Consider the following 27,361-nt stretch of genomic DNA (forward strand, 5'->3'; position numbering starts at 1 on the left):
CTTCGTGTTTCTTCATATTTGAATAACATTTACAGAAATGAGTGTGTGTAAATGTTTGTGTCAACAGGTTATGGCTGATTTGTTGATTCACCTGGTAGGGTCGTCCAACTAGTTCACAGAAAACCTTTATTTTGAAAGTCACCTCAGGAAGCCATCGTCTGCTGTCGTTGACGCTTTTGAATGCTCTGCCTTTATAAATCCAATCTCAGTGACATCATCAGCGAGGTGAAGGTTTGGAGAGACGCCTGTTTTCCTCCTCCAGGATAAAACCATGAGGTGCAGTCTGCGGAGACGCTTACAGTCCCCTCCTGCAGGAGCTCCGTACAGCTGATCCAGCAGAGAAACAGCACTCGATCCTGCCAAAGCGACATACGGCGCAGCTTCCTTGCGATATGTTGGGCAACAGAAAGAAAGCAGCCCAGGTGGTGAAGAATGGAGCCGGGACGTCCGAGTCTAAGGCCATAGATCCCTTCAGGAATCTGGGTGAGTGTGATGAGAGTATTCAACACTGAGGGCTTCTCCCTCTGAGCGTTAAGAGTGAGTAGCTCTGATACCGTTATCTCCCGCGCCCCCCTGACTGCTGACTGCTGAGGCAGATTTTTCAATTCAGCGCGGAGTGGGACATAAGAAAAAATGATTGATTTTAGCCTCTAGGAGCTGATACATTCAGCAGTAAAGTAAACACGCTAGACGTTTATTTACATGTCACATAATGTGAACTGAACCTCAAAAAATAAACAAACAAAATAAAACCCTATTTTCAAGTTAAAAGTATTTATCTGAATTTAGCCAGGAAAGATTTATCTTCTTAGTTTCTTTGAACTTACAGATTTTTTTTTTAATAGTCTATAGAGGCTATTTTAGTGTGAATTAGGGGAGAGTGGGGACGGTTGCAACACTGAGCTACAGTGGTTATATTCATACTGCACATTCTGTGGTTAGCGCCTTTTCCTTCCTGGAAGAAAGCAGTAACATATGACTATTCCTTCTGCCAGAAATACTTTTCAAGGTAAAAAGTTTTTTGTTTTGTTTTTTTAATCAGCAGAGGTTTTTGGTATACTGTCCAAACTGAGTGAAGAAGTGTAAAGTGATATCATTTTAAGCAGCATTTTTCTTAACTTCTAACACGAAAAGCTAGCATGTGTCAAAGTTATTGTATCAAGCTAGCTAGCATAGCAGGTTTCTTCATGGCTGTCAGTGTATCACAACATTAATGGAAAAACACATTAATGTAACCTACACAACAAAATTGCAATCACATCTCCCTTTTTATTTCTAAGCTATCTGAAAGACCCTGTCTGTTCACAAATTAAAAAATGAAAGAATTTGCAAAATGATGTCCTGTGCACTGCTGTAGCTGTCCCCTGTTATGGGGTCAGTTGCAACATCTGACTTTGTCTATTCAAATAAAAAATGTACATATATTATCATATATACACATGGTACAGCAGTGTGGATGGGTAGCTGACAGGTGTGGATTTATTGTATTAAAATTTTCTCTTTCCAAAACAAACAGTCTTTGAGAAACTGAAGGAAATGCAAAAAGGTCAGAAGTGGAAAAATGAATCCATCTGGTTTGTAGCACTGTGTTTGCCCTGGAGTATGGTGTAAATACTGAGCTATAAAGAGCCTGTGATGATGTTTTAAAAATGCTAATTTTGTTTGACCAACTGTTCAAAATCCAAAGATATTAAATTTACAGTGATATAAAAAAAAGAACAAAAAAATCAAGTCCTTAATTTGGAGAATGTGAAACCAGTGAATATTTTGTCTTTTTGCTTTAGAAATGACTTAAGCAAACAACTTAACTGACATCAGCTTTCTGTGACCATTCATCAACTAACTGTTAACATGAATGACGGTAGTGACTTTCATTTAGTCGCTGATGGTCAGTGTACTTCTTTTTATTACCTGTACACATTACAAATTTGGAGCCCCACTGTTTCACAGTCTGTTGTTGTTTTCTCAAGAATACACACTTAATTTAAAGTTATGGCTAATAACAGAAACTTTAAAATCACTGTGGTGTTGTATGCGTCTTCTTCTAAGTCCTTGCAGATCCTGGCAGGTTCCACTCATCTGCACACTTTCAGCCATACTAATCAGCTGCAATAGACAGTGGCTGACTAACATGAGAAATCATCGGCCATTACCGAGAACTGTGGAAGGAAAGTTTTTATTCCTTTCAGAAGGTCCTTGTGTTGTATGTCAGACAGCATAGTGCAGCTTCTGCTGTGTAGGGATATGCTGTGTGTTTATCCAGACTGATTTTAAACCTTGGTGTCCCACAGAGGGGAAAAAAACAAACATTTAACAGCTGTTTAACCAAAGTTTCTCCTCAACCAGAGGACATATTTACAGGTTTCCAGGTGCCTGTGTTTTCACTACTGTCCACCTTGTGCTTTCTGGGGTTTTTTTCAGTATAACAAGGTCAGTATGTTAGCACAGCACACAGTTCGAACAAAAAAGCAAAAATAATAAGTATAAATATAATTGAAGATTTTCTCTAGCATATATATATATAACATTTGTTCTCCGGGCTCATGACTTAGTATATCACAAATTCACTACAGTAATACAGATACACCTAAGTTCCCAGTGAAAACAGTGTGTTCTGTGGATTATCCAGAATAACTGGGACATTGTGTCTGGAAAGGGATTTTGATGTTGTTGATGATGTTGTGATTAATGGTACCAAATGCAGCACTGAGGTCTAGACGTACAAGTATGGGGACAAGACCTCTATCAGATGCTAGGAGCAGGTTGTTAGAAACTTTTATCAGTGCTGTTTCAGTACTGTGGTGTTCTCTAAATCCAGATTGGAAAGCTTCAAAAAGGTTGTTAGAGTGGATATGTTGATGTAGCTGCTCTAGGACAACCTTCTCAAAGATCTTGGAGATGTATGGAAAGTTGGATATAGGTCTGTAATTAACTAATACATCTGGGTCAAGGGAAGGTTTCTTTAATAGTGGTTTGATGACAGCCACCTTTAAGGCCTGTGGTACATAACCCGTGACTAGAGAGAGATTGATCTGGTTCAGTATAGAAATGTTAATGTAGGGCATAATGGCAAGCTCTGCTGGAAGAAGTTCTTTAAATTTAGATACAGAAGTGTCAAAAATTCATATTCTGTAGTGGATTTTTTTCCAGACAAGGTATAGTTTGCTAAAGTAAATTCAAATGTTATTAAAGAGTGGTCAGACAAGACAAGATTTTGGGGGAAAACTGTAAGGTGGTCAGCCTCAATGCCATAGGTTAACACTAGGTCTAGGATATGATTAAAAGAGTGAGTCGGTTTATTTACCCTCTGGGAGAATCCAATTGAGTCTACCAATGATCTGAATGCAGACAGTCATTTTTAACATCCACATGAATGTTAAAGTCTCCCACTATGATTACTTTGTCTGAAGTGTGGTAGAAAGTCAGGAAATTAATCTCAGAACTCAGAATAAGGCACAGGGGGACGGTACACCACAGCAGATAAGAGTGGTTTGCGGCCAGGGTTGCAACAAAAGCTTTTCAAACACCTTGAATTAGTCATTATTTATCTTGATTAACTGATTAATGTAGAAAGAAAAACAAGTGACCTTTATTGAGTGTCAGCCTGTTAATTAATTCAGTGGCAGAGCAGTAATTATCTCTCAGAGCTGACTGCAAAGGCCTTTACTGTTGAATGTGTGCCAAGGGGACTTCAGATCCAACTTCATTAGCTGTGATCATCATTCAGCACAATCACAGCTCTTCCTTAATGAGGCAATAGCAGGAAATAACACATATAATGTAGAGTCTTGCTGCCAACTAAATACAGACTTGACCACATACTACAAATTTACTAGCTTCAAAGTAGTTCTTAAAATATAAGAAAGACTGAAACGAGCCAGCTATGTTTAAATCCTGTATGATAGCAAGATTCCATCCTGCTGAAATGTTTTTTTGAGAATGCAGACACTGAATGCTCTCAGACTCCAGAGGATCCTGACCTCCTTGTAATAAAAAGGAGAGGAAAGAGGATTTCCCCACAGTGATAAAAATGTGTTATAGCTATGATGTAATAAAAGTTTGGAGGAGGTATTTGTGTTTTTTTTTTTTCTTTGACCCAGTATCAGCTGTGTCCCTCTGTTGTTCAGGTACAGAGACTCAGTCTTGACCTTAACAAGTTGACATATTGTCTCATTACAGCCCTGTTTGGTATATTAATAGGTTCCAACCTAAAGATTTGGATTCTGGGCAATTACACTTCCACTGTACTCAAGCTGAAATGACATGGGAAGAAAACATGATTAAAGAGAAAATATAAGACGGATATAGTAGGATGGGCAAATTCTGCAGATGTGATGCATTTAGGCACTTAGTTATTGACACAGTAAGTACCTTGATTTGTACTAGATTTAGGTTGCAGAAATGATTTACAAAGCAATTACCTATTTGTTTTTGATGGAAACATGGAGTATTGGAACATTAGTAGTATTCGTGCAATTTAGACTGAGAAGTAGTTATCTGAGTATGCTAACTTAGCTGATGATTCCATATTACCTGTTTTACGTTTCACTGTAGATGGGTCATACTGAATTAGCAAGCAAATAGTCTTGCTCCCAGGAAGTAGGCAGCTGGTTTAAGCCTGTCAGTCAGTGACTATTTCAGTCAATGTTTTCCTTACCTTCCACAATCTGCGATACTGTTTTACCCAGGCACCGTTACTACATCCTGGGCTTACTGTTGCTCAAGAAAAAGGTAATTGTTTTAAAGAAATGCAGTCAAGTCGCAGTGTCTTTTCCCCCTATAACAGAATGATAATGAGTTCAGCAAGACCTTTCCCCAGTTCTGGCTCTGTGCTAAAACAAAGTGGGGAGATAGACCTGGCAATGCAGGACCAGCAAACAAATAACATTCTTGCCAGTTTAGTCGACTACACAGCAGTTACAACTGGCAATTTTTTGCGGTGCAGCCGTTTTTAAACAAGTGGGCACTTGTGTTGGCATTAAACGCACCTGGTACTTTATTTGAATATTTCCACTTCATCATGTGTATATACTTTTAAATTCACTACATACAGCTAACTAATAACTTTGCTAATTAAAATTGCACATGCAAAACATTTTTATTCGTACTCTATAATGTGTATGTAGGACGCACCTACAATATTTAAGCCTTTCAACTTGTTGTTTTTTACTTTCATGCAACTTAAGACAAGAATTTCAGAACCCTTTTCACCAGTAGTTTTCCACCAATGGCCACATGATCAGCCAGCTTACTTCAGATCCATTTGGAATCACATTAGAAATACAAACATCTCTGTTTTCTCTTTGTATTAATGTAACACAGTGGTTTTTGTGGGTGTATTTTGTGTGTTTGGCCTTTATCTCAACTCCCATAACAAAGTAAATATCAGCACATTGTAGACGTGCAGTACAGCAGTTGTTGCAGTGACCATCTGGTTATGTGCAGCAGCATGTATCATTAGTCAAGCCACATGCTTTGAAGAACATTGTTCTGTGGTGACGGGTCAGTGTGTTTTCAATCAACACTCAAATGTTTCTCTTTCTTCTCATACACAACCATACACCCACTGATTTTCTTCAAATGCTGCAGTGTTGCTCTCCTCATTTACAGTAGCTCACTGCTGTACACACTGTGTGTATGCTTGTGTGTGTTCCCAGTATCAAGATGCCTTTGTAAGTGTAGTAACCAAGCCCTTCTCGAGCCACAGTGAGACTTCTGTTTCATCTGCTGAGTCATCTGCTGAGGTTTTGGTATACTGTCCAAACTGTTTGCCTGAAGAAGTGTGAAGTGATATCATTTTAATCAGCATTTTCTTAACTTCTAACACGTGTGTCAAAGTTATTGAATCAAGTTAGCATAGCAGGTTTCTTCATGGCTGTCAGTGTATCACAACATTAATGGAAAAACTCACTAATGTAACCTACGCAACAAAATTGCAATTGCATCTCCCTTTTAATTATAAGCAATCTGTTCTGTATTTTTTCAATATGCCACGAGAGAGGAAGCACACAACAGAGAGGAAGCACACTACCTGATTACATTAGCATTGTTCTTTATACAGCCAATATAACTTATGAAAAACCCTGTCTGTTCACAAATTAAAAAAAGAAAGAAAGAAATTGCAAAATGTTGTCAAATAAAGATTTTATTACATTTTAATGAATGCTCCAACTGTCCCTGTGCACTGTTGTACCCGTCCCCTGTTATGGGGTCAGTTGCAACATCTGACTTTGTCTATTCAAATAAAAATGTTAAATATATTATCATATATAAACATGGTACAGCAGTGTGGATGGGTAGCTGACAGGTGTGGGTTTAATGTATTAAAATTTTGTCTTTCCAAAACGAACAGTCTCTGAGAAACTGAAGGAAATGCAAAAAGGTCAGAAGTGGAAAAATTAATCCATCTGTGTGTGTTCCCAGTATCGGAATGCCTTTGTAAGTGTAGTAACCAAGCCCTTCTCAAGCCACAGTAAGACTTCTGTTTCATCTGCTGGGTCAGCTTAGGACTCAGCAATGATCTGGGAAGGACCATGTCACAGCACTTTTATGAATTACCGTACTTCTTGCAGTGGAAATTTTGCCAGATATATAATTTTCGGTATAGAAAATGGATGGATGGATGGCTGATAAAGTATGATATGGTTATCTGATATTGGCTGTTACTTATTGGTTTGATTAATACTAATATGGGTATTTATTACTGTTGGTTGAGCTAATTATCGGCTAATTGTAATGGCAGTCAGTGGGCGTTGCTTGGCCCCAATCCTGTTGGTGATATTCATGGACAGGATCTTAAGGTGCAGCCAGGGTGAGGAGTGTGTCTGGTTTGGGAATCTCAAGATTGCATCTCTGCTTTTTGCAGATGATGTGGTTCTGTTGGTTTCATCAGTCCACAACTGTCAGCACATACTGGAGCGGTTTACAGACCAAGTGTGAGGTGGCTGGGATGATAAGTAGCTCCTCCAATACTCTTGGAAAATGGTGGAGGGTGTTGCTGCTCCATGTGAAGGAGTTCGAGTATCTTGGGGTCTTGTTCACAAGACTGAGAGACGGTTTGGTGCGGCATAAGTGGTGTTGTGCTGGATCGTTGTGGTACAGAGGGAGATGAGGCATTACAGGCATGTTCAACCGGGAAGAGACCCCCAGCTAGACCCAGAACTCTCTTGAGGGATTACATATCCCATCTAGCCTAGGGATAGCTGAGGAGGGACGCTTGAAATTGTTTGCTTAACCTGCTGCCACTTCAACCCAATCCCCATGGAGGGATGGATGGATGGAAAGGGAAGTATACAGTAAATGGTTGCTCCGTGTGTGTGTGTGTGTGTGTGTGTGTATGTGAATGTTTTTGGGCTAATATCCTAACTGAACATGACTATTGACAGTTCTTGATGGTGTTAATAATAACTCCTGATAAAACATGAAAGCAGAGCATTTTCATTGCTCTTTAGCTTCCTTTTCCTTTTTTAGCTTTCCTTTTAAGTCACCTTAACACGTATTAAAACAGAGAGGGAGAGTGGGGAAACTTGAGATAACTTACATTCCACACATTCTATTTTGGACTACTGGGGGGTTGTTGATTAGATTGGGGAGTAAGTGGCATCTGTATCCATTAGTTAGTACTTACTCCACAGGCATAAAATAGGTTTTACCATGTAAAATTAATTTATGATGTTAAAATGTTAAAGTTGCATTTATTTTTTTGTTGGCCAGTTGAGCGCAATAGAACAAGGTGTAAAAGCAACATTAATATTTCTAAAGCTGTAATGGTGATCGTGTTGCCAATTTGCTTTTTAAGATAAATGAGGTATCGAGTCTGTGCCAAGAGCCTAGCTTAGCATTAAAAACTTGAAGCAGGGGAATACAGCTAGCCTGACTGTGTCCAAAGTTAAAAATATTCCTAACAACACCTAAAGCTACCTTTGTTTTTATTTTGTAAGATAAAAAATGTTGAATTCCACCATTAGCATAAAGATATGGATATATGCAACTTTAAGCTAAACGCTGTTATAACCTCAGGGCAAAACCATTATCTACAAATGACATATTCAAGGGTATGTTTAATACTCATGATTTGGTGATGTAACGTAATGTTGTGTTTTACCGGCCACAGCTGCTGAATGTACTTGAAATGTATCTGATTCATGAGTCCAGAATGCTTTCATCACATGATCTCTTGCATCATACACTATGCATTCACTCCTACTGAGCTCCCCTCTGATAATCCAATCCAACAAGCTCTGACTCATGTGCAACTAGTGTAGAAATAAGCTCAAAGATCAGCCATCAGCTGGACGTGGGTTAACAGGTGTTGCACGGTCAGACTGTAGGAAGATTAAACTGAGGTTGGATTCATTTGAATAGACAAAGAACATTGTAGGTTAAATTCTCATACTTCTGCAATGGCAGCCATTGCAAAATATTGGTGTTGAACTGTAACAGTTTTCAAGGTGTCACGTGTGATTTTCTTTCCCAGGAGCTTTAAGTCAGTATTAAGGCTGCAACTAACAATTCTTTTTGTTCCGTTATGATTAATTAAACAGTTTTATACCACATCTTATACCACCTATAAACTAGTGTTCTTGTACATAAGAATATACATATTTTCAAGATGTCCAATCTTATTAGTGAGGGAAATTTCTTAATCATAGTAAACAAAGTATGTTTACATGAATTACCAGGAAATCATTTAAAAATCCAAGAATGGACTATCCTGCTGTTTTGCATGTCCACTTTGCATGATCACTCTCCACTATTCTCGCATGTAAATTTTTGTCACAGATTTAAACACCTGGACCTCGACCCTGATTTGTTCGTCGACTGTTGTCTCTGCTTCCTCCTTTGTATCTTCCAATAGAAATAAGCTATTTGGAAATGGAACATTTGCTTGTCTGCATCATGAAAGCAGGGTCTGACCATTTGCAGGCTTTGAAGGCAGTGTAGATGCTGAACTTGAATATTTGGACCCCCAAATCTAAAGCCCTAAGTTAGAATTTATTAGTAGGCTCTTCAAAATGGCAGATTCTTAAATTCAAATAGCAATTAGACATCAAATGCAACCGAAATGCAAGACGTATTCATACATATATCTTTTCCAGTTCTGCAAGCTAACCATTTTCACAGTACTATCGTCTGAGGATAGAAGAAAGCCGAATTTCAAAAAAGGAGGAATTTAACAATGATCAGTAACTAAGAAATAGGTAAAGCAATTTCAGATGCATCTCAAACTTTCTACAGCCCAATTTTATGAAAAGACAAGTGATGAAATACTTCTTAAATTGATTAAAAAGTACTGTCCTCAGGGTCTTCCTACCTAACAGTATGGCGTTAGGGAGTTGTCAGGGAGTGTGTGTGTTATAAAAATTGTTCTGGTTGAGGTCCAGGCACATTTAGCTAAAAGGCACATTCATCTGTCTTCTCTGAAACAGTGTCACAGGATATGACTTCCATAACAGGCTGAAGCACTTAGCTAATTGGAATTTCCTCTCTTCTGGAATCAAAAATCCTGCTTTTCTTCAATCAGTACTGTTTTGGGGATTTCTCTATCCATACTTTGTCATCTCTAGCCATTCCTAAATGCTGGTTCAGGACCAAAATGTTAGAATTACAGAGCTCCCCTATGAGCCACTGCGGTCGAGCAGATGTATATACACCAACTTCTAATTATGACTAGTCTTCTCTTTTCTTTCTCAATTTTCTCTCCTCATCCCTGACCTGGGAGGGCTGTTCAGAGTTCAGATCACTTACCGTCATGTTGTACACAATCAAGTACAGTTTCATGACACCATATCTGTCTTTCTCCAACCATTGTTTTTCCGTCTGCTTTGCAGGGGTGCAGGATGATGAAGATGTGAAGCGGATGTTGCAGGGATCCAGTATGGTAAAGGTAAAGCTATTACTAAAGATTAACTGCTATTGTTAGTTAGTAGCAGCAAGTACACTATATGGACAAAAGTACCAGGACACCTTACCATTACACCAGCAGGGACTTTAATGACATAACACATAGACTTTAGATTTTGTTAGTGTCTCTTTGGGAAGTTTTGTGAGGTTAGGCACTGATGTTGGACAAAAAGGCCTGGCTCGTAATTTCCGTTCCAGTTCATCCCAAAGGTGTTTCATGGGGTTTAAGTCAGGGCTCTGTGTGGGCCACACCAAAGTCATCCAACCATGGACCTTCCTTTGCGCGCTGGACCACAGTCATGGTGGAATAGAAAAGGGCCTTCTTATCCCAATACTTTTGTCTGTATAGTGTAGGTGTTATAAAAATGAATGAGACTTAATGGATTCATTTATCATATGTAAAGGTCCGCTCGCCTCGCTGGCAGAAGCGACGAACACTAAAGCTGTTGGAAGATGGTGTCACTGTCTGGTGTCAGTCCCACAAAACATCCAGCCGGGCCAAGGAGCAACAGTCCTGTAAGTGTGTGTTTCTGTGTAACACTCAAAGTATATTAAAATCACTTTATTGATTTCTTTTTCCATTCTTTATAAAACTACTTGCAAATAGTGATAGCACCAATACTAAGGAGAAACTGAGCCAAAATGTGCATTGTTTCGCTATTTGAATGATTATCTCATCTCATCCTCTTTATGGCTAGCTGAAATTAATATGAACTAGTCAGTTTAAAACATCAAATTGCCTTTAGACATATAGACGGAGTGTAAAATTTGTTTTGTAAACCCTTTAAGATGCCCCACCCAGAGGTCAAAAACCCTCTCTTTGTGTTACTTAGTAACAAGCAGGCCTTTCCCTTGCCATACTGGCTGCTCCAACAGCTCTGACTGGGTGTGTAAGGTGAAACATGGATATATAGTATCTATTTCTGTTAACTTTAAATGCTACTTACTGCTCTGTACAGGCACAGCTTCGCTCACGCAGCTACTCTCCCTCTCCTTTGCTATCTGAGGGTCACACACGGTGCCTTGATTATAGAGTTCATCTATTTTGAGCCTAAGATGGCAGCCCATCCTGCTGTAGTTCAAACAGTGAGATTATAGGACATTATATGGTGGTGGGACTCAGCCCTGGAGCCTGTGGTTTGGTACTATATAGTTACCACACGACTCACACTAGGTTAGCCTCCCAAGAACTGTACAAGGCCTTTAATTGCCGCAAGACTGGATTTGCTTGTGATGTGGTATAGTGTGTGTTTTGTGTGCAAGTTTTCTTCTTACCACCAAGAGCAGTAGGAGTGTGTGTGTGTGTGTGTGTGTGTGATGTATCTTGTTTTCATGGCACCCTGGCACATTGCAAAGGTGCCCCTTCTATGTTACAGAACGTCTAACTTCTAAGAATCGACCTATTGTTTCTTCTTCCCTGAACACACATTCACAAGCTGAAGTTAAATGTTGGTGTGGTTGTTCATGATTTGCTTTTAGTTGAGTCATCAGTATGCTGAACTCCTCTCTGATCCACACCTGTTTCTGAAAACTCCTAAGTAGAATAGCAGTAGCAGAAGCTTGTCAGCCACACCCGGTAATTTATCTAGTTTTAGATCAACTCCTTTTGATTTTTGGCATGACTGGGTGGTCTAGAGCAGTGATTCCTAACCTTTTCTATCGTGGCCCTTTAAGATGAGGTAAGCTTTAACAGAGTTATGCTATTTTATAGACTTATACATTATAGATTAATTATAGGTTTCATTTGTATTTGTATTTGTATATGTATTTCTTTGGCAGGATGATTTGGGTTGTTGTCTTGCTGTACGGTGAATACTTATGACTGTAGACTTCTGAATTGAATCTGCTGTGACCACCGTGAGGTATATCATCAACAAAGCAGAATGAGTTACTATATTACCTCCACCGTACTTCATAGATGAACTCCTCATCCTTTCTTTTGCCATGTTGCTGTATTTTCCTATTCCCATTTTTTGTGCAGTGGCTCTTTTTGAATTATTTTCTTTTCTCGTCTTCTCAAAGGCCTGTTTTTCCTCAAGACAACACACACACTCACAGCTGCGTGACAGAAAGCACCTGGACAACAAGAAACAGCTGTTACATGTTCAGCCACATATTCTCCTACTTTTTCTGGGTGCTTTGTTCTAAAACTGTAAAGTAAATATGCATCTAAAAGCATCAAGAAATAGAAGCTGACATTTGGATCTGTTGTTTCACATATATCTTTGACTTTTGATATTTCCCCTCTGTCTGCTGTCCAGTCTGGTGAAACCACGAGTAAACAGAGCTCGACAAACACAAGCCGCATTTTGGTCTGTAGCGATGTTTAATTTGGTCCGCTAAAACCCATTAGACAGCGTAATGTGATGGTTTAAGTACACATATGACGCAGTCACATGGAAATGAGCGTCAAGGTGTACTAACTGAGCAAACAGGGTTGAAAATAATACACAAAGAGCTCTGTTTGTGTGGGAAACTTGCAGAAACGTTGCTTGATTTGATTAAGTGTGGGTTTCCTAGGGACACATTTCTCACCCCTCCAGTACAGTTTGCGTCTAAATTTAGTAGGAATTAGACCCAACAGTGTAGCATTATCACTGATTATCACTGCCAAACCAGTGTTGCAATAATATACTGTATAATGACAACAAGCTGGTATTTCAGCATTAAGGGGTACAAGAAAACCCATCTTGATATTTTGGGCTTACTCAAGCCTGTGTGTTTATGTGTGTGTGTGTAAACACTCATAATGTAAAGTGAAATTCAATTTTAAAACAGAAAATACAGTATATTGTAGCAAATGCAGTAGTTGCACAAAAGGTGGCAGAAAAAGTGAAAAGACTCTGTAAGTTGCTGAATTAATTAGCAAGATCAACTATTTGTGTGTTTAGTAATGTCTGCTATTTCCATCTATTTAAAACTGCTATTAAACAAAAACAGATCAGTTGTGTTAATAATTTAAAATGACTTTTGAACTATAGACTTCCTGTTTTCTACACTAAATATTTTTATTTGTACACCACTACTGTGATGAAAACAAAAAAATGTGGTTGAACCTAAAATCTATTCAGTTAAATGTACAAACTACTATTATGTCAATGTAAGTATACTGTCAATGAGCTGACAGTATAAGTTGATTTGAACCAAACCCATTGCATCTGGTTGTTTTGATCTATTTGCTACAAACACATTTTGGAAATGCTTTGTATTCAGTAAAAATAAATACTATAGCTTTGGGCTTCTGTTATTTAGGCTATACTAGTATAGTAATATGTATACTAAAAATTTAGAAAAATATTTGTACCACCATTTTTAGTTAATTCAGCTATCAAAATATATGTTAATTGAACAATGTATGTGTTAATTGGTCTTGGGCTGATTATTTATTAAATTTCAGTAAAATTAACTAGTAAAATTTTAGTAGAATTTAGTAAAATTATTTTGTTAAACAACAAATTTTCCCATGTTCCCAAGGGAACAAGTATAAAAGTGTTTGTGTCAAGAAACATTTTATTATTGCATTTTGACAGTCCTGAGCATTTGTGCGTACTACAATAAAATCTTGTTTCATGGATGAACTGGCTACAGAATATAGATAAAAGTCACAAAAAGCAGTCCAAGCAATCCAAGCATGCAGGCTGTGGTGGAGAGAGCTGTGCAAAATGTTTAGTCTTTTCTCATTATTTCTCCTGTTTTGTTAGAAAAGAAAAGATTTGTATGACATTGTGTCTGACCAAGTCAGAAGGCAAAAGCGTTTATTGCTGTTGCAAACAGCCGCAGTGTAAGCTGAAAAGCCAGTTGCCAGACAGAGGGAAGAGATTTGGTAAATATGGGGATAATGGTTTTTTTAGCCAGTCAACTGTTCCATCATGGCCTCTAAAACAGCAACTACCTCAGGTGGAAAAGAATGATATACCTTATTTCTACATAGTCCTGACCACTTTTCTCTAGTACACCCATTGCAGACAGACTTATTTAATTAACTGATAGTTTATCATTTGCAAAGGAAGGTTTGAAGAAGAATGGCTTCTTAATTACCATGTTTGTTGTTGTAGTCTCTTTCCCTTTTTAATTGACTGTTCCCAATATTTTCTGCCCAAGCTTTCAAATATTTCCATTGTGGTAACAGAGGTTAAGGATCTATACTGAACAATGCCTCAGAACAGCTATTTGTCCATTAAAGACCCATGAAAACCTCTGAAACAGGAACGCATTCCTGTGTTCTTCTTGGAGTAAATGTCATTTGATAAAAGGATGGATGATTTGACAACTGTTTTGCTCTACTTACATGTTCATTATTCCTCTTCCCCCACCTTTGTCTCACTGTTCCTCTGCCACAGTCTCTGTCATGGAAGTGGAGTGCGTTCGTGAGGGTTGCCAGTCAGAGATCTTGCGGCAGATGGTTGGCTCAGTACCCGAGGACCGGTGTTTGACGGTGGTCTTCAAAGGGCCCCGCAAGAGCCTGGATCTCCTCTGCCAGAGTCAGGAAGAGGCTCAGCACTGGATCCGTGGCATCCGAACATTGCAGGAGAGGGTAGACAACATGACCCAGAAGGAGAAACTTGATCAATATCCTATTCTTGTTGATTCATCTTTGTAAATATACCCTTATTCTGAATTGAGTGCCAGTTATATGTTTCAAAGTTCAAAGTCGGAGGAGCAACAAAAGACAAAAAACACTGTTTGCAATATTCCACAAGTAAACGGGTTCATTGGAACAGGTGATAGTATCATGACTGAGTATGAAAGAGACATCCTTGAATTGCTCAGTCATTCATAAGCAAGGATTGGATGAGGTTCATCACTTTGTGAAACATATGATTGTAATATGAAGGATATTATTACCATATTACTCAGGAACACTTGTAAAATCGTGCAGGTGATTAGTGTGCAGGTGCATTTAGTTTATATTTATATTTACAATGTCGCCTACCTTTTTTGGAACTCTGGTTGTAATAATGCCAAGAATGGAAGCATAAGAAACATACATTTGGGATATTTTTTTTTTTGTATATTGTTTTTGAAGGCCCCTGCAAGGACTGTTAAGAGTCCCCAACCAGAATACCATCAGTATCTCATGAAAGAATATGTTGATACTTTTGTTCCAAAAATCTAGAACACCAACACAAAGTAAGTATAGGCAGAATTAGTGTGTTAGTATAATTAAATATTAATTGTGGTCAAACTTTAACATGAGAAAACATTGCACGTTCGCTTCCTTGACTATGTTTGGGTATCACCTGGATTCATGCTTACCTGAGTCGAGCTGACCAGAATCATGATGATAAAATGAGCTACGACGAAATCCGGACACTGCTGCAGATGATCAATATTGACCTGAGTGACCAGTATGCGCGAAGCCTCTTCCAGGTAGTGGAAAACACACACACAGAAAAACATTGGGATCTGGGATTTCAGTCAGTGGTTAAATTAGCCGAGTAATTAAGTAATGAGATTAATTGATTGCTTAATGACAAATCTCCACTACCTATGTGTGGCTTGGATCTGTCAACTGAGACTAGTTTGAAAATAGATCTTAACCTAAACAAAGCTGGATTCTTTCTCTCTCACCCTGTTTCTCTGATAGAAATGTGACCAGTCAGCTGACGGTCGTCTGGACCACAGCGAGATTGAAGTGTTCTGCAGGGAGTTGTTACGGAGACCAGAACTGGATGCTGTGTTTATCCGCTACTCTGCAAATGGCTGTGTACTTTCCACTGTGGACCTGAGGGATTTCTTAAAGGACCAGGGGGAGGATGCTTCACTCATCCATGCCCAAAGCCTCATACTCACCTATGAACTTAATGAGTGGGGTACGGTGCTAAGTAACAATATATTTCAAATTAAGGCAAATTGGCTTTCATGCAACTTCCCAGGTCCTCAGAAAACAATTTCAGATAATGGCTAATTTTGTCCCATGCCTGTTGGATTTCTCTAAGCAAGCCAATTTTTAATTAACAACTTAAATGTAGTTGTAAAATGATGGGTTTGAGGGCACAGGCTGTGCAGATGGACATTGGCACACTTTTCTAGTGGGTCATAAGTGGTGAATGAGAAGGATTATTTTTGCATAAGTCCTGTACATTGTGCCTTTAATTGTCCGTTGTTTGTCATATTTTAAAGCAGAAACAAAAATGACTGCCAGATTCTGTGTGGGCAGTGATTTGAACAGAAAGAAAGTACGAAAATACTTGTCTACAAAATTCCAGAGAAAAAAACTGCTCCATCTAATTAGTAATTAAACCCAGATTTACTGTATTTGGTTCTGTAGCTACTTTCATTGTACTGACTCCAAGGTCAAAATAATTAAATTAACTTTTTGAAGGTTATGGGGCCAGTTCACCAAATGTTCTTGTGAAATTGCATCATATCAGCTTTTTACTATATGTTCAAAAAACAACTTACGATATTGCCAAAATTGTGAAATATTTAGTATTCTACAAAATGCTGTAAGACTACCAGCACCAGTTTGCACACTGTTTAATTCCCCTCCTTTTCTGACTTGTGGTTGTGCTTTTTGCCCAGTACAGCCCAGAAGAACCAGTTCATGACCCCCAATGGTTTCACCATGTACATGCTCTCGAAGGAGAACTGTGTATTTAACCCAGAACATGCCAGGGTTTATCAAGACATGAAACAACCACTGGCACACTACTTCATCTCCTCCTCCCACAACACCTACCTCACGAAGGACCAGCTGACTGGGGACAGCAGCACAGAGCCATACATCCGGTAAAGATGAATATCACCGCGCAAATGCCTGTTAGGGGTGTAATGGTACACAGAAGTTACCACTCAGTTCATAATCCTGAGTCACTGTTCGTTGGGAGTTTGGTACAGCAAAAAAAAACCAAAGCAAAAAGAGAGGGCTAGATTTCTTTTCATTCGTGTTAAACAGATAACAGTACAAGTATCAAATACAAAATCTTCTTGCTTTGGGACTATGGCAGCATTTTGACCACTGGCAACTTTGGTATACCTTAGCATGGCACAGGGTTTGTTGTGTCCCTGTGATCCTATGTTGTCAAGGGGCAGTAGAGCATTTTGCAGTCTCCAGAAGGCAAATTGGCCCCAGGAGAGGAATTAGACTAAATGCACTGTCAGACTTCCTCAAAAAGTTCAAAAGAACATATGTTTTGCAAAGCAAGTGGTTGACAAAGGCGTTGACCTATACCCTAGCACAAGTACTGGAGCCAAAATCCTGGAGAGGGAATAGACCCTCACCTTTTCCAGAGTTGCCCAGGGTGAGAGGTGCTGGGTAGGTGTAGGGATACTCACAAACCCCAGTCTGAGCACCACTGTGTTGAAGTTCTTCACAGAGAATTAAAAGGTTTCGTCTATGAGTTGCTGAGTTGAAGTTCTGTAGCTGTTGTGTCCGTGAACAGCAGCTCAGAGTTCCTAGATCCTAGATTTTTTGGAGTCTCTGGAAGATGTCCTGGAAAGAATTCTGACTGCAGACTCTATAGTTCTGTCCGGAGACATCAGTGCACGCTTGGGCAATGATGTGGGCAACAATGGAGAATCCTGGAGGAGTATGAGTGGGTGGAATACCACACCTCTTAAGTGTCGCATGGAGATTAGGGACGGTACATGTAAAATGGCAGACTGAGATGGCGGTTCAGTTTAAATCACCCGAAAGAAGTATATGCTGTTCTTGATGTTTCTTAGTTTTTATAGTCCATTCAGTCTGACTAATCTAGACTGGTGCAGATGGCTGTTTAGATGGTGTAGAAATGCAGGAACTTTGTTTTCTGTTAATCCCAAACAAATTTTGTATTGTCTGCAGGAGGAGAGGGTGCCATTAGTCTTAAGCCCTGCTTTCTGTTCTTAACAAGATTATGAGGACCAACCAAACACACCATTACCTGTGGTTGCCATGAAACTGAAGTGTCTTATATAGGAAAGGGTTGCAGGTTCAGGTACCCCGACCTAATATCCTTCAAGATATGTATGCTTTAGACAGGAACAGAGCTGATCTCTTTATGTTGTTGCAATTTACTACTCACCAACAGAAAAATTCTTAAATTGCAGCATTATTGTCATCTCTGTTTTAGAAATAGCTAATAATGATTTTTCTCTAGAGCCCTGAATCACGGCTGCCGCTGTGTGGAGCTGGACTGTTGGGACGGAGATAAAGGAGAGCCAGTCATCTATCATGGACACACACTCACCTCCAAAGTGCCCTTTGTTGAAGTCATTGAGACTATCAATGAATATGCTTTTAAAGTGAGTACTCAGCTGTGTTAAGAATTAATTTATTCGTCAGCTGCAAAAAACATCGCACTACTTTGCCTTTGATGAGATCTATGATACAGATAAATTTCATATGTTTAGGTACATTTTCTTTCTGCATTAATTGATTAATATTAATTTGTGTCAATTCTCTGGCACATTTCCTAAGTCTTTTTCTCCCTGACTTTGCACCGTCGCCCCTAGGCATCTCCTTACCCCCTGATCCTGTCCTTGGAGAACCACTGCTCCGTGGAGCAGCAGACAGTAATGGCTCAACACTTGCGATCCATCCTGGGAGACAAGTTGCTCACTAAAGCACTCAGTGATTTGGATCCTCAAACCCTTCCTTCTCCAGAGGTAAGGAGACTCTGTTCCATAATCAGATGAAAGTTTAATCTGCATAAGAACCACTATAAGCAAAAACATTAAGATTTTGCCTACATGTTAATCAGACCAACACAGATTTATGATGTGAAACTGCTTGTTCAGTGGTTTTGCCAGTTTCAGGCACTGGAAGTAGTTGTTTTGGAGAGGAGAAGAGCTCTGCAGATTGACTGGCTCCTGGTAGAGGCCTCCTGGGTGATGAATGCTGGGGGGGTCATAACTGACTGCAGAACATGTCTTCTAGGGGAAAACATATGCCTGTGAACAGTGTGAAATACTGTATATTCAGCTGCATGAGTGTCTGTGGGTTAGTGATGCATAGATGAGACCCGACCTGCACCCTCATTGACATCTTACTCCACCTCTACACGTCCCAAATTCAAATTATGTGGAAAAGTGCAAACATTCTACCTGATTTATTTAAGGTCATGGAATGTATCAGAAATCATCAGCACCTGGAACTATTCAGACAATGTCTAGGACCGAGACAGTATCTAGGTGATACTGTATTAAAACAGAATTTCTGTCTCTCTTGCACTTGTCAGTTTCTGTTCTATCTCTGGATTACTACTCTGGATTTAAAGTCAAAACCTGCATTTACAGCCATGATAAACATGTAGGCTAAGAAAGTGACCAGTCTCTTCTTATAGACAGTGCCGCACCTACATATTCAGCCCCTAATTAGTATCACCATTTCACCGCACAAATGCCCGCTTTCTTTTTTCACATGCCAAAAATATTAAGACAGCAGAAAGTATTAAACCACATGCCAACAAACTCATATGATGTGCGCTAATCTTAAATGCTTCAGGCATCATCATGTGATTGGGCCGCCTTCCCCATTTCTTTTTGAAATCATATTTCAAATGCATCCAAAATAAGCAATAATCAAACAGCCTTTGACATGGTGGATCATAAAATACTACTATCTAGATTCGGTTTGGTTTTTCAGCTATGTTATCAAGTCACTCAGATCACATTTAAACACATTTAAATCCTGTACACCAGGGCTGGGCATTTAATGCCGACAGATGCAGAAGTTGCTTTTATTTTCAAAATAAAAGCAACACGGTTGTATTGCATGTACAGCTTAAATACTTGTTCATTTGCAATAATGACTGACGTAAAATGCCCAAGTCTGCTGTACACTATGCTTTTAGAGTGAAGGAAACTGATAAAAACCTTGGCGTCTTATTTGATTGTGATTTCAGTTTTAAAAACCATGAGAAAGCACTGTTTTTTTTATTATTAAGAATTGTCAGTGTTCTTTTACCTTTGTCATTTGAGAACCAACCATGACTACAGTTTTTCCACTGTAAGGCATTTGTAAACAGTTTCTCTGTCTTCGTGGCAACTGTTACTTTGTGATGTTATGTGTGAAGCAGGGAACTGTTTGTGTTACAGGGGAAATCTGGTGCCATCTGTTCCTCTGTGTCCCACTTAGTCTATATTTGCACATAATCATAACATGTGTGGGAGGATTGTAGCACGCACTTATGATCTGTGCCCCAGTAATCACACTCCCTTGAGGTACCTTTGTAATCTCATTGCCTTGTGGCCACTGTGCATGTGATCATATGTCATTTCCTTTAAGGATTTTGTTCTCTTATACTTTATTCTTATCTAATCATTTTCATACTCTATTATATTATTAGCACAGTAAAAGTATTAATAACAATAGCCAGTGGTGGAAGAAGAAGAAGAAGTTCACCCACTTCCTAAAAATATTTCTCACTGACATGTAGTATAACTGTAAAATAAAGTATAAAGTAAGGGGAAAGGCTAAAAGGGGGAAGAATTTCCGTTAGGCTTAATACAAATTAAACAGAGTGCCTGGTAGAGGGTTAGGAGGTTAGAGTAACTACTGAAGCCTAGTACTTACAGGTGACGCTTAGAGTTACTAATGCTTAGGTGGAGTCCTTGGTTATTCTTACTACTACTTAAGTACAGTACTTGAGAAAATGTGCTTGACTTTGACCTTTCCTGGAAGGCTACAGTGGAATATTTTGTGAAATATTATTCATAATAATAATAATTAACAGCAGTAATAATGGGGAGATGATAAAGTAGCAGTCATGGCTAGTGTTAATGTTACCGTGATAACATAATTTAACTTTTAGTATCCTTTTCAAACAAGGAATTAATGTAAAGTGTGTGTAATGTTTTTGCTGTGTTTACAGGATCTTAAGTATAAAATCCTGGTGAAGGGGAAGAGGGAACGTGTGATAGAGGAGCACTTGTCCAGCTCTTCAGACCTCAGCTCCTCAGAGGAGGAGGCCAGCCGCTCAGATGGCAAACCCAAGATAAAGAAAGAGGATAAGATGGTGGGTACCACACTACCAGCCGCTGCAGTGGTCGTGTAGGCTGCTCAGTTAGGTCTGCTGCTTGTAGAACCTCTAAATGTTGAAAATGGTAATGAGGATAAAGAGGATAAACAGTTACCACCAACACTGTTTTCTGTCATCTCAGCCAGGTGTGTCTAAGCTGAGTCCGGAGCTGTCAGGGCTGGTGGTGTACACCCACAGTGTTCCCTTTAAAAGCTTTGAACAATCAGCCAAAAGCCCAGCAACTGACATGTCCTCTTTCTCTGAAAGTGAAGCACTCAGGCACATCAAGGACTCAGGTATGTGTGCATGCGACTAAACTTCAGGAGAAAGTAACAGGAGATAGTTTGTGTCTGTCTGCAATTTTAAAAAAAATGGAATAATGGAAATCAAATTCAAATTTGGGTAGATACCTACTGCTTCCTTGTTCAGGCAACACAAAATGAGTCTTTCTTCATGGTACTGTTGAACTAGTTGGACTTTACTTGTCCTTTTCCTCCAGGGATACATTTTGTTCGTCACAACAGCCACCAGCTCAGCAGGATCTACCCCTCAGGCCAGCGCCTCCAGTCCTCCAACTACAACCCACAGGAGATGTGGAACGGAGGCTGTCAGATTGGTGAGAGCTTATTTTATTTTATTCTATTCACAAGAGAAGCAGACAACCTAATCAGGAGTTGTCAGTTTGGTATCTTTTTCTCTCTGATCTAGTTGTGTAAAACCCATACCACCACATCTCACTGGTAGTTCCAAAAGACAAGACAGAAAGGTATGCCGTTAACACAGCTCTGTTGTGTTTTTTCCAGTTGCTTTGAATTTCCAGACACCCGGTGAGCAGATGGACCTAAACCAGGGCAGGTTCCTGCAGAATGGTGAGTGCGGGTACGTCCTGAAGCCGCCTTTCATGTGCCGGCCTGATATCAGCTTCAACCCAGAGAATGTTGGTGGAGGTCCTGGCCACAGACCTGTCCTACTCACCGTCCGGGTAAGGCGCTAAACCTGCCCTGAATGAAAGAAACTTCTAGTTTCAAAAGTAATTTCCCTGTTGTCAATTTACATAGAAAAGAAAATGATTTGAGAACATTGGTGAAAAGTTTCTTACTGCACTAGTTCTGTGGAGTTGTAATTGACCGCATCTTGAATCCAAACATGATCAATGGAGATACAATGGAGATAGAACAAGAGTAAAGATGGATTGATTTTATCGTCAGATCGATAGGAAGTTCGTTTACACAGAGTGCATTAGGTGTGCTTTATAATTTCATAGCCTAAGATATAAAAGGTTTATTTCTACAAAAGCATTAACTTCAGAATCTCTGCATAATCTCTTAAAAAGGTGAACTGCTTGTGCATGGAACAAGAACATAACTTATAACTGTATATCTGTATATCTATATAACTGTATAATATAACTTACCTCCTTCTGCCTTAGGCCATGGACCCCTTATGGTTCACTCAAAGATTGTAGTGACTGTCATCGCATTGGAGTGTCAGAACTGTTAGATAAGGTCTTTCTTTGTGGTACTTAATGATAATGAAGCTCTGTTATTATTGTTATTCCAGGTTATTTCAGCTCAGCAGCTGCCTAAACCAGAATGGGACAAGCCAAGCTCCATTGTGGACCCTCAGGTGTGGGTGGAGATACATGGCGCTCCCATAGACAACAATAAGAAGAAAACTCATCATGTTGACAACAATGGTAAATACTTACTGAAAAAAGACCCTTTGTAAATGAAACTGTACTCCTGCATTTAACATTGTAGCTAATGAAAACAATGATATGCGGTTGAAATAAGTTATTGAAGGAGATAATGAGGATTGGTGGGTTAGCAAGGAGGTAGCCAGTCAGAGATTTTGAGAGCAGAAGTGTTAAGCACAAGAGAGAGGACAAAACAACTTGAGCTACCATGGTGGCTAAAACAACCACCCAGCAATGTGTGGGAGAAAAATGGAGGCTGATAAAGTGAGGGTTGATGAGCGGATTGCAATCAGGTGTGTGGGCTAGCAAGCTCCAGGTCAGAGTTCATGTGAATAACTCTCCTAGTAATTGTTCTTTTTGTGATTCAGGCTTCAACCCACGGTGGGACTGTACCTTCAACTTTACCGTCCATGTCCCTGACCTGGCTCTGGTTCGCTTCATGGTGGAGGACCATGACTATACGTCAAGCAATGATTTCCTAGGACAATTCACCCTGCCTTTCACAAGTCTCCGAACAGGTGGGGACATCAGAGTTTGGATCTTATGGTGGCTGTACCAAAGTTTTGCTCTTCTGACCTCCTTTCCTTTATCGCTGCAGGATACCGTCATGTCCAACTGCTTAAGCTGGATGGCTCCAGCCTTTCGCCCTCCTCGCTCTTCGTCCATGTTAAGATCACCCCATGCCAGAGCAGTCCCTCAAAATCCTCAACTAAATCACCAGCCAGGTCTTCAGCCAAGAAGTCCTAACCCTATCTCTGCTCCATAGCATAACATGAAGCATGGAAGCTACCACTGGAAGATCCCAGGACATATCTTCCTGGATCCAGGTGATAAAAGTTCTGGGCTCCAGTTCATAAAACTTAATGGTTATAAAATTGAAATTCTTGCAAACATCTCAGGATTCGACCTGTCTGTATTTTATGATAACAGCAGTGAAGCTGACCAGTATTTCAGATTTATAAAGAAGAAAGAAAACATTGCTCTGCAAAGCTCATAGCAGAATATGCTAACCATGCTGGTGAGCTTCGTGGTTAAAACAAACAATTTAGAAAATAAACAAACAATACAACTGGAGAAACAATCAGGGAGGTGAATACCATCAGCGACAAACCAAATGTCAGTTTTGGCTGTGGTTGGCAGGTCAAACTGCATGCATTCCCTCAAACAAAATTCCACCAGTCACTGTGACATGTGGATGCTTGAAGCCAGAACTTTAATCCCTCGTTTGATGAAGGGTTGATTCTCTGAGCAGGACTCAAGAATTTAACAACCCAGCCTGCAGACATCTTCATAATGTGTATGGATGCATAAGACCATGAGCAACTGTTGGTGCTAGATTTTGTCTCCACATTGTCAACATATAAAACTCCTTGCTGGCCTCTCAAACTCCCCTGCTTTCTTTAGGATGGGTTTTTGTTTTGTTTTTTTAAATTACAAGTAACTTATTTTAGTGTCTATTTTATTTGAGTGCTGAGGCGAGATGAGGAATGCCTGCTGGTATGTGATTTGAACATCATTTGGGTGGAGTAGAAAGCCTTCATCCCAAATGGTGATGTCATTGTGAGGTGATCCTTTCCTAATGTGACCTACTGTAAGAGACAAAATCCAGAGTCATCATTTTTCATTTAAACTGAAGTTAATTTGTGGCTTTTGGAGCCTGGAGGCACTAGTATGCTTCAAACTGAGTGCTGGTGGGACATATATAAAACAAAATCCAGAAAGGAATAATCAAAGCAGCCAATGACTGTACCAACATATACATGGAATATACAAGTACTGTATTAAGATATGTGGTAAAATATACTATATATACTAATATTCCAATTTCAAAGATCACCCTCAGAACCCAGGTTACGGAGGTTCTCAGAGCGCATGTTCGTGATTTACTGAAGATTTGCATGTACTCGCAGTTGGTCAGATTTCTCTCCTACCCTGACCTTAATTTAAAACCAAAACAAGGCTGCCTGTATATAAGATAAGATAAGACAACCAAAATAAGCAGTGGTGGAGTGTGGGAACGCTTCATAAATACAGATATTATTTTTACATGAACCTGATAAATCTGATAAATGTCTTCTCTGTTCAGCTGAAAGTTTGAACTTTGGCTTGTCACATGCGAGGTTTGTGAATTTAAGGAATAATCCGATGTTCCGCTGTAACCAGTTTGACTTCTAGTGGCTCCATTAAGTCAGTTTCAGTTTAAATTGATTTTTTGAAGTACAATGATGTCTCACTTTGTGTAACTACAATACCTGTCTCTTCATCCATCCACTCTGCTGTTTCCCTGTCTGTAAATAGCTTATTGGAAACCTGGTTCCGTGTATACGTGACAGAGAAGTTGTCCTTCTCCAGGAGATAGTTTTCCAATCCAGGTTTCTCTAATCTCCAAGAATGAATCTCCACATACGTAAAGATTGAAGAACTTCTATTTCAAATGTGCGTGAGGGATCAGCACATCTTACTACAGCTGTCAGTGTAGATACTGGGTTTAAATGTGGAGAAAAAAAGAAAAAAAAATGTAAAAAAGAAAATTTTCCTGTATATCTCCATGATGACGAAAGGTTGCTTCTTCCTGCCTGATTCATGTTGTACAAATGAATTGCCTGTCGGCACAAAATCCCATCCCAGTACTTTGATCATGTAGCTTAGTGTATCATGCTGACTGAAAACTATGTTGAAGAGTTGATTCACAGTGACTGTATTGTAGCCCAGCTTCAGTCTATAATATATTTGTTCTTTTGTTTTAATTAGCAAATACCTGAGACCACACTATATCAAAAGTAGATACTAGAGATTTTATAGTAGAAATGCTCAGTTATGCAATAGCAAATATGCACTAGATGATTCTGCTGCCTTATAGTTAGCTTACTGGATAATATATATACAGTACTTGGATATGCTTCATAGCGGCAATAAATTTTCTTTGTTTTATCTGACATTGTGTTTGTTTACTTAGTGTTTAGATGTGTACTGTGCAAGGAGTCACTTTCACTAATGATGCCGGCGACTGTGACATAACGGCTTTATTAATGTCAGCAATTGAGCGGATTATGAACTCATTTCTATCATGTTAAAGAAAAGCTTTTATACAGTGTTGATTTTATTTAGGAGGGATATTTGCAGCAGTTGGTTTCAAAACATTCACATTCATGTTGTTTTATACAACATGGAAGCTATGAATATTTCATGTTAACATGATCTCACAGAGAATCTTATGGCTTGAAGGGATTTTTAATCAGGACTGGGTGATGGAAAGATAAAGGGATAGCGATACGTGAGATCAGTATTAGTTATCAAGCAGCTGTATGGAATAAATGAACAGCCTTAGAATATGTTTGGTGTCGTAAGAAGAACGCGTTCGTCAGGTGAATCGTTAGCTGCTTTGCCAATCAGAAAGTTCTTTTGGCATTGGTGGAAAATCTGAAGTTTTGGAGCCAGTGCCAATACTTAACAATCTCAAACAAATCCCAGTACTTTTTCTGATGATATTGCACTTAATGTACATGTAGGAACTGTAAGAACTACAGATGAACATGGTTAGACGATGAAGAAGCTGTTTTTTTTTTTTCTTTTTGTTTACTGTAGCAGTGATAACGAAACTGTAACTGTACAATTCAAAGCATTGACATTGTTGTTGTTTATCTTAAGTATTATATCTTGTATCTTCAGTATTATCCTGTTTGCTTTTGTTCTGTACCAGCTGTATAGTAATCAACCTGATGTTATTTATTTAAAAAGGTAATAGACAATGATAGAATCGAAATGCAATAAAACGTTGTGAAAATGTTTGAAGAACCTCATGATATCAGATAATATTTGAGGCTAGCGCTTAACCAAACTGTCAGTTGACACATCCAAATGTTTTTACAATGAAAAAAAGAATAAAACTATAAGTTCAGCATTCTATTTTCTTTTATGATCATCATCATATTATGACTGTAGAAAAATGTAATCTTTAAACCGTATTTTACTTACCTTAATATCCAATGACTGAAGTGACTTTAAAGCAAACAAACACTCAAACATTCAATAACAGATTTTATCTATTGGTGTTCTTAAAACTTTTTTGTTTTTTTTGACATAGGCATGCACCTTAATTTTTTTCTTTTCCATCCAGCCATAAATCCTCTTTGGATGTGAAATATTTCACATCTGGCTTGTATTTTCCAGTCAGGTCTTAGTCATGAAGTGTTAATGTTCAGACTTTACAGAATGAATCAGTGTTGTGTCGTGGTGTCCAGAGGACCAGGACAGAGACTTGAACTTGCAAGCTTTTGCTTATGATTCGGTCTCGCAAAACTTAATGCAGAGTAGGTTAATGACCACCAGGGGGAGCCACACTCGGACAAATCTCTTTATTATTGCATTCAGGTGTGGTATGGAGTTGTTATGCTTCAGCATTAAGTGTTTGCTGCATACCACGCTTGAATTGAGTAATAAAGACAAATCTTAATGCTTCACCATACCAAGACATTTTGGACAATGCTGTGCCTCCAACCCGGTAAGAATAATAATACAACAATATCTGATTTGATGTAAAAGAAATGCATACTTATGTAACCCTACAGACATTGTTGTTCCAGTTGTTCCAGTCACTCCTCCTGCATCACATCACCATTTTCTTATCTCCACAATATAACCAGCATATTTGTTAGCTTCAGCGATATTCCGTTATTTCCTGAAAACCATCTTATCAAATCGGAAAAGCACACACTAACCTTTAACAGCCTGTTTTCAGAGACAGTTATTATCCCTCTCATTCTTTTCTGCCTCAAAAAATGACTTGATGAGTTCTTAATATTATACATTATTGCGTGTG

General features: G+C 39.0%; 1 protein-coding gene across 1 annotated transcript; it reads left to right on the forward strand.

Annotated features, from left to right (window-relative positions):
* The first annotated feature begins 198 nt into the window (after positions 1-198).
* Positions 199-26,440, forward strand: LOC124052910 (1-phosphatidylinositol 4,5-bisphosphate phosphodiesterase delta-3-A-like). Its single transcript, XM_046377694.1, has 16 exons — positions 199-483; positions 9,831-9,886; positions 10,308-10,419; positions 14,244-14,472; positions 15,144-15,273; positions 15,491-15,716; positions 16,434-16,635; positions 17,985-18,129; positions 18,340-18,492; positions 20,700-20,843; positions 20,989-21,142; positions 21,346-21,462; positions 21,650-21,828; positions 22,407-22,542; positions 22,911-23,060; positions 23,141-26,440. The coding sequence occupies exons 1-16, from the start codon at positions 393-395 to the stop codon at positions 23,287-23,289; spliced, it is 2,373 nt and encodes a 790-aa protein (XP_046233650.1). The 5' UTR covers positions 199-392; the 3' UTR covers positions 23,290-26,440.
* Positions 26,441-27,361: the final 921 nt, after the last annotated feature.

This window comes from Scatophagus argus, chromosome 21 (genome assembly GCF_020382885.2).
Source record: "Scatophagus argus isolate fScaArg1 chromosome 21, fScaArg1.pri, whole genome shotgun sequence".
Classification (NCBI taxonomy): Eukaryota; Metazoa; Chordata; class Actinopteri; family Scatophagidae; genus Scatophagus; species Scatophagus argus.